Source organism: Bidens hawaiensis, unplaced genomic scaffold, assembly GCF_021521415.1.
Source record: "Bidens hawaiensis isolate Kalapana, Puna unplaced genomic scaffold, B.hawaiensis_p1.1 tig00023841_1, whole genome shotgun sequence".
Taxonomy (NCBI): Eukaryota; Viridiplantae; Streptophyta; class Magnoliopsida; order Asterales; family Asteraceae; genus Bidens; species Bidens hawaiensis.
Window position 1 is genome coordinate 22,574 of NW_027493754.1, and position 7,843 is coordinate 30,416.

The following is a 7,843-nucleotide window of genomic DNA, read 5'->3' on the forward strand; positions in this document are numbered from 1 at the left end:
TGCTAGCCGCTAGACACAACACTTACAAGCACAATAACACTATACCAAGCAAACTATACCAACAATCAAACCATTTCTTTCATAGTGTCGGTTTTTAAGTAAAAACAAATGTTTTAACCGTAAAAATCCGTTCTCGACTCTTTTTACTCATTTCTTGGACCAAGATCCCTTGTATAACATGTATACATCTCTTGATCATGCAAGAGTCGGTTTCATCTCGGGTTTTCACCCATCTTTCACTTGGAAATCCATTTTAACAAGATTTTAACCGTAAAATTTTATTCTAAACACTTTTAACTCATTACTTGGATCAAGATCCTTTGTATAACTTGTATACATCCCTTGATCATACGAGAACCGGTTCCATCTCGGGTTTTCACCCATATTTCACTCGGAACCTTCCTTTTCTCAAGATCATGGAGTTAGAAGTAGGATTCAAGCATCAAAACATGTTCATACCTTGTGATTTTTGGTTAAAAACTCAAGAGCTTGGATGTATGTTTGAAGATTTGAGAGAGTTTGTGTGAAATGTGTTGTAAAAAAAAGAAAAATGGATTGTGTGGGTGTATAACCATGGCCGGCCTATGTGGTGGTGTGGGGGGGGCCCCACAAGTTCAATATTAGCCACACATTTGGATTACACAATCCGGATAATGTTGTGGATAGTCTGGTTCAGTTCGTTTCTCGTTTAAACTCGTAATTCGGCTTAAAACGAGCCTAAAATGGTCGTTTTTCGGGTTAAAATGAAACTTACATAAAACTGATTTAAAAACTTTAAAAACTTAACCCATGACATTAAAACATCATATTATTAATAATTACGCATCTTTTTCGGCTTGATTGATCGTCTCTTGCTTGGTTTGGTGTTAAAGGTTTCGTTTAGCGTACCGACGTACCATTAAATCGAAATCCTTTTTCTGTGCTATAATTCACCTATCCCGAAGCATTAATACTTCGTATATATCACTAAACATTATATACGTCGTCTATAATGTAATTCCCGATCCGTTCGGGTTTCAATAACCGATCATTGATTAATTGTAATTCCAATACGTTTCACTATATAATTGAGTATGATTCATACTGTGAACCATATATATTCGTATCAATGTGCTATAACTCATATAATCAATATTAAATAGCACGTAAATAGTATATACCGGCTAGGGTATACCTGGATTTGCCGGAATCGTTACAATAGATCAAAGTGGTTAAGTGTTGTATGGGAGAGGTGGAAAGTGTTTAATATAGAGGGTAAAAAATTTACGCACTGGTGGTCAAGGGCGTAGCTCTCTGGGGACCCGGGGTGGCCTCGGTCACTGTCGTTTTCTCCGTTAGTAGGGTAAATTTTGTGATTTTTCTCGAAAATTTTTATTGGTATTAAGCGCGGTCACACCCGATATATATTCCCAAAATGCTACCGGTCACCACTGATTTTTTTTTAAATATAATACCCCATATATCGTTTGGTTTTTTTATAAAACCTCATAATTTTTATCAACAAAAGTTATAAAATATTGTAAAAAGCTTTGTTTTATTAAAACTCAAAATTGAGGGGGCTATTTATAAAAGTGTAAACTTGTTTAAACAAAACATAAAAAAAGAACGAGGATTGATTACTATAGAGGTAGGGTACGAAAAAGACCCAAATACCCTTAAGTGCTACCCTCGGGTTAACCAGAAGTCCCTCATAAGGCACCCGCGGGACATATGAACCATCTGCATAAATCATCTAAGGGAGAAACATTCCCGCAGGACATGCGGAAGCATCCTAGCACCCTCAAAGGTCATCCATAAGAAGGAATATCCTTCCGCGTAAATGACCACGAGGTAATGCTCCGGGACAGCTGTCAATAACTAATTACCTTCTAGAAGACTTTCCAAGATGCTTTCTTGAGCAATACGTGATCCCTCAGCTAATCAGAGAAGGACACCTGGCAAGGCCGCTATAACCGTGCACATGGCCAGGGGGTGTATTCCACCCTATCAGATAAAGACGCGTGTCCAGGTTGTTATACATGCACATGCAACGTATAGACTGATCCTATCACATGAGGACACGTGCCCAGACGGTTATTCGAGCATCTTCTGAAGGGACAGCTGACCCAATCACTTCCCCACAACCCTTCGGCTATAAATAACCTCTCAATCATCATGAGGTGGGCATTCACTCCCACTGTACTCTCTCAAAGTGCATTATCTTCGTCAGAACTGTACTTATTCTCACGTCGGAGGGTGGTTACGGGAAGACTCCCCCTCTTGTCCTTCCCGTAACGAGCTCATGGTGTCTGTTTTGCAGGTCTTCGTCACTGGACTTTGGGCAATTTAGTTCATATCGTATTGGCAGTTAACCGTATCCTACCCTGTGGTCTTATTGGATCTAGGACCCGTTAAGGGGAGTAGATCCGTGTTTCTTCATTGGCTCCATCCTTGCTTTTGTTAGAACAGCAAAAAAAAATTTCGTCCTTTTTACGATGTGAATCAGTTTCCTAAAGGGCCGACGGAGAGCCAGGCACAGCCTTCACGAGGTCTCAACCTTGAAACACGTGAAGGAGAAACGTCTGTGTTTGCTCGAATTTCGACTCCTGTCACAAGAACCGATGCCGCCAACTCTGGAGGTTTTTCCTTGGGTGGTTCGACGGATCGGGGGTTGTTTGCTCAACAAGAAGGTGTTACTCTAGTAGACACTGGAAATGTTGTTACACCAACTACTGATTTGGGGCGCGTTACAGCTCCAAGAGGTTCCGATCTCAGAGATCTGGAGCGAATTATGAGAGATGCTAATCGAACTCACTCAGAGTTAGGCCTGGATGAAAATTCCGGCGACTCGCTTCAAGGAGAGTTCGGCAGCATAACTCTAGATCTGAAGGACTCTTATCTCCAGATGAATGGCTCCGCATTCAACAAGAAAGTCCGGTTGCTGAGTACGAACGTAGGGTACGAAATGAGCGTTTCCATGCTCGTATTCTGACGTACGATGACTCTCCCAGTAGATCAGTTTCCCCACCCATACGGGGAAGTCACATTCAGTATAGCCAACCACCAGAATAAAACCTAGGTGAGATCCGGAGGTTACGTCCTCGTCCCCGCATAGATATGTGGGTACCATCCTATGAGGACGAACTAGATGGACATGATTCAACCTATCACCCGCACGGTAGTTATTATAGCGGGGATAGCCGCCTCCCTTCATACGGAGGGGCTAGTTACCCGCGACCGGTTGTCCGCCATGCGGAATACTATAGTAGTGCTGAACATTATTTTCTTAAACCATACCGTCCGGAATCTTTCACAGAAAAATCGAAGTTCATTCCGGCCATCGCAACGGCTCCATTCCCGATAAACGCAAAAATTCCAACATCCGTTGGAACATATAGTGGGATGACGGATCCCAATGATCATTTGCTGAGATTTGAAGCAGTAGGAGGAGTCAGTGGTTGGACTCTTCCATATTGGTGCCACATGTTTGCACTAACATTCACTGGAGCGGCGCGAGAATGGTTTGAGAAATTACCATGTGGACAGATTAAAAGTTGGAAGGATTTTGTAGCAAAATTCTCCCAACATTTCAGCCAACAAAGAAAGCATACACGTGATCCTTCTGAAATATTGGATGTTGAAAGGCGAAATAATGAATCCATTGAGGACTTCATTACTCGTTTTAATAACGAGAGCCTTAACATTGGGGGGGTTAGTGAAGATATGTTGCGGGGAGCATTCCGCAAAAATGTCCATAGTGATGCCTTGATCCGCACACCAACTGAAAAGGACGGAATGCCCGAGTCTTGGGATGAAATCATGACAGCAACTAAGTTGTTTGCAAGAACTGAAAAAACATTGGGATCCAGCAGCCAGAAGCAACTACCAAGGGTTGAGTTTCAGACTCCAAGACCAAATAGACAAGCTAAAGGAACAATCTGGTCAAGGCTGTAACCGACCACAAAGCAACGAAAGCATTTCGATGCGAGATCTTTGATTGGCATGAAGAACAAGCGTAACTTTCCAGCACGATCTTCCAACAGTAGTTGGACACAGCTGTCGAAAACTCCTTCAGAAATCCTCACAACTGAGAATTTGACCTTCCGCAAACCACAACCATTACCGAGGAAGTCGTTCCTTGATAATAAAAAACATTGAACGTATCAAAATGACATAGGGCATAACACGAACGAGTGTGTAGCCCTAAGGAATGAAATTGAGGCAGCTGTAAAGAACGGAAAGTTGGATCATCTGGTCAAAAGTGTAAGACCAGGGACTGGTAAACCACCCGCAAAGGATAACCAGGGCCCGGCCAAAAGGCAAATAAAAGATTTGAACGTCCACATGATTCAGGGAGGACAAAAGATCAGTAGTAAGAGGAAAGAGTTTGCGGATGAGGAATGGAAGAATGAGCCAGTCATTTTTCCACTATCGGTCAATAAGAATCCTTTGATAATTACTGCTTTGTTCGGACACTATCGGTCGCAATATGTGTTCTTTGACATTGGTAGTACATATGACATTATGTACGAACAATGCTTTGAGTAGCTTGAGGAAGATGATAAAGAAAGATTGCGACCTATTCATGCACCTGTTTCCGAGTTTGGTGGAGAAATACTGCACCCACGGGGTGTCATTACATTCCCGATCACACTTAGTGACGGGGTCCACTCAAGAACTGAGGAAGTCGAATTTTTAGTCTTACCGGCAATCTCCAAACATGACATTATTCTTGGACGAGAAACAACTGGTGACTTCAAGCTCATCCGTACACAGCTCACTGGGCAGTAGGGGTCCCAACCCGCACAGGTGTAGCGATAATTCATGTCAACCGTCATTGCTTCACAACGGACAGTTCAAAACCAAACAAGATCCCAAAACAAACCCAGAGAACTGAACCAGAGAAATGGGTTCTTAATAAGCAATTTCCTGACCAAACTGTGATAATTGGTCCGGCTATTTCTGAGATCGTCCGAACCTTTTTGAAGCAATTATTGACCAAAAATATAGACATTTTCGCATGGCAACCCGCGGACATGACCGGTGTCCCGCGGAGCATTTCGGAGCACAAATTAAAGGTGAATCCATTGATCACCCCGATAGTGCAAAAGAAACGAAAAATGGGCCCGGAACAAACAAAATCCATGAACGAGCAGGTACAAGATCTTCTCCATGCCGGTATCATACGAGAAATCAAATATTATACATGGGTAGCCAACCCGGTAATGGTCCCGAAAAGCAACGGAACGTGGAGGATGTGTATAGACTATAAAGATCTAAACAAGGCATGTCCAAAAGATTGTTACCCACTTCCAGAGATCGAATTGAAATTAGATGTCGTGGCCCCATTCAAATTCAAGTGCTTCCTCGATGCCTACAAAGGGTATCACCAGATTCATATGGCAGCTGGTGACAAGGACAAGACAGCATTCCGCACCGATCAAGGAACTTTCTGTTACAGAATGATGCCTTTCGGGTTAAAGAATGCGGGTGCCACATACCAAAGACTGATGGATCAGGCCTTCAAAGGTCAAATAGGTCGAAATCTCGAAGTCTATATGGATGATTTAGTGATCAAAAGAACCGAAGAGGATCAAATGTTGAGGGACATAGAGGAAACTTTCAAAACTTTGAGAAGCATTAATATGAAACTGAATCCAGCAAAGTGTTCCTTTAGGATGGAGGAAGGAAAGTTCCTCGGGGTAATCGTTACAAGTGCGGGTTTCAAGGCCAATCCAGACAAAGTTCAAGCAGTAGCCCGCATGTCATCTCCCGCATCCTTCAAAGAAGTCCAAACACTTAACAGTAGATTGGTAGCTTTAAACATGTTTCTGGCAAACCATGCTGCTAAATCTAACCCGGTTCATCTCAACATTGAGAAACTGTCTTAAAAAGGCATAATTCAGATGGACTCCGGACTCCGAACAAGCATTCCAGGAAGTCAAGAAGTGTTTAATGGAATTACCCACGCTAACAGCTCCACACGCGGGTGAACCATTAACACTAAATCTGTCGGCGTCTAACATTGCCGTAGGGGCTGTCTTACTGACAGATAGGAAAAATGTTCAAACACCGATCTATTACGTCAGTAGAACATTGTCAGACCCGGAATCAAGATACTCGATGTTGGAAAAGTTGGTCTTTGCATTAGTATACGGAGCCCGTCGGCTCTGTAGATATTTCCAGGGTCATCCCATCAAGGTGTTAACGGGATACAAGCTCAAGAACGTGTTGAGTAAGCCCGAATTATCTGGGCGACTGGAAAAATGGGCCATCAAATTGGGTGAACACTCGATAGAGTATAAACCAAGACCGGCAATCAAAGGGCAAGTGCTGGCAGACTTCGTCACGGAAGTCCCACAGCACAAAGAACAAGAATGTTTAATCGAACAACAACCCCAAGCACCTCCGGAACAATGGCAAGTTTGGTCATTGTTCACGGACGGAGCTTCAAGCAGCGAGGAATCAGGTGCAGGCTTAAGGCTAGTCAACCCTGAGGGGTATGAATTTACATACGCCATCAAGTTAGACTTTAAAAGTACTAACAATGAGGCGGAATATGAAGCCTTCCTGGTAGGCTTGCGGATAGCGAAAAAGCTTAGGGTGAAACATTTGGAAGCTCGGGTGGATTCAATGCTAATTGCGGGACAGATTAATGGAACATATGAAGCCAAAAATGACGTCATGGCATCTTATCTGTCACAAGCGAGGGTCTTGATCTGCCAATTCTCTTCCTTCAATGCTGTTCACATTAAGAGGAGTGAGAACAAATCGGCGGACGCTCTTAGCAAGCTAGCTTCTACGAATTTTGAGCATTTTGCCAAAGATATTCGTGTGGAAGTTCTAGATCATCCATCCGTTCCACAAAACCAAGTCCTGGTAATCAAAACAGGCGTTGAATCTTGGATGACGCCCATTAAAGCTTACTTATCTTCCGGAGCACTTCCAGCAGGAAAGGCTGATGCTCGGAAGATCAAGCACAAAGCTTTGAATTACCAGATGACTGATGGCATCTTGTACCAGAGATCATTCCTTGGTCCGCTGTTACGTTGTTTAGACGCGGAAGACGCAAATTACCTAATTCGAGAAATTCACGAAGGCATTTGCGGGTTACACGCGGGACCAAGAATGACAATTGCGAAGATCATGAACGCAGGGTACTATTGGCACGGCATGCATTTGGACGTTGTGCAAGAAATCAGGAAGTGTGATTCATGCCAGCGACATGCCCCCAACACCTTGCGTCCAAAAAACGAGCTGATTCCGGTAACATCTGCCTAGCCATTCCAAAAATGGGCTATTGATATTATCGGACCTTTCCCAGAAGCCCCGGGACGAGTCAAAATCTTGATAGTGGCCATTGATTACTTCACCAAGTGGGTGGAAGCCAAACCGGTTGCATCAATAACGGCTTCAAGCGTGAAAAAATTCCTTTGGGAATTCATCGTTTTCCGGTTTGGTCTCCCGCAAGAATTGGTAAGTGACAATGGGACCCAATTTGCTGACAGTGTACTACAGGAATGGTTGAAAGAACTTCAAGTAAATGGTCGGGTCGAAAGGACCAACCGAACTATCAAAGAAGGGATCAAGGCAAGGTTAGGTACTAAACGGACGGGTTGGGTTGACGAATTGCCCCATGTACTTTGGGCCTTCCGCACCCAAAAGAACTCTAGTAACTCGGAGACGCCGATTAGTCAAACCTATGGCACCGAAGCCATGATCCCGACAGAAATCGGGATTCCATCCGCGAGGGTTCTGTTAATTGATGATAATGATCACGAACTCATAATGAATCTCGATTTACTTTAAGAAAGAAAAGAATTAGCATCGATCCGCGAGCACAAATATAAGCGACAGCTTCAGA

The 7,843-nt window shown here is 43.3% G+C and overlaps 1 protein-coding gene across 1 annotated transcript; it reads left to right on the plus strand.

Annotated features, from left to right (window-relative positions):
* Positions 1-5,934: 5,934 nt before the first annotated feature.
* LOC143568215 (uncharacterized) lies at positions 5,935-7,260 on the plus strand. The gene is made up of 2 exons (XM_077054423.1): positions 5,935-6,278; positions 6,438-7,260. The coding sequence occupies exons 1-2, from the start codon at positions 5,935-5,937 to the stop codon at positions 7,258-7,260; spliced, it is 1,167 nt and encodes a 388-aa protein (XP_076910538.1).
* The last annotated feature ends 583 nt before the right edge of the window (positions 7,261-7,843 follow it).

Coding starts and splice junctions, on each gene's coding strand:
- LOC143568215 (XM_077054423.1), top strand. CDS start 5,935: ATGGAATTACCCACGCTAACAGCTCCACACGCGGGTGAACCATTAACA. Junction 6,279..6,437: donor TTGGGTGAACACTCGATAGA/GTATAAACCAAG, acceptor AGCTTCAAGCAG/CGAGGAATCAGGTGCAGGCT.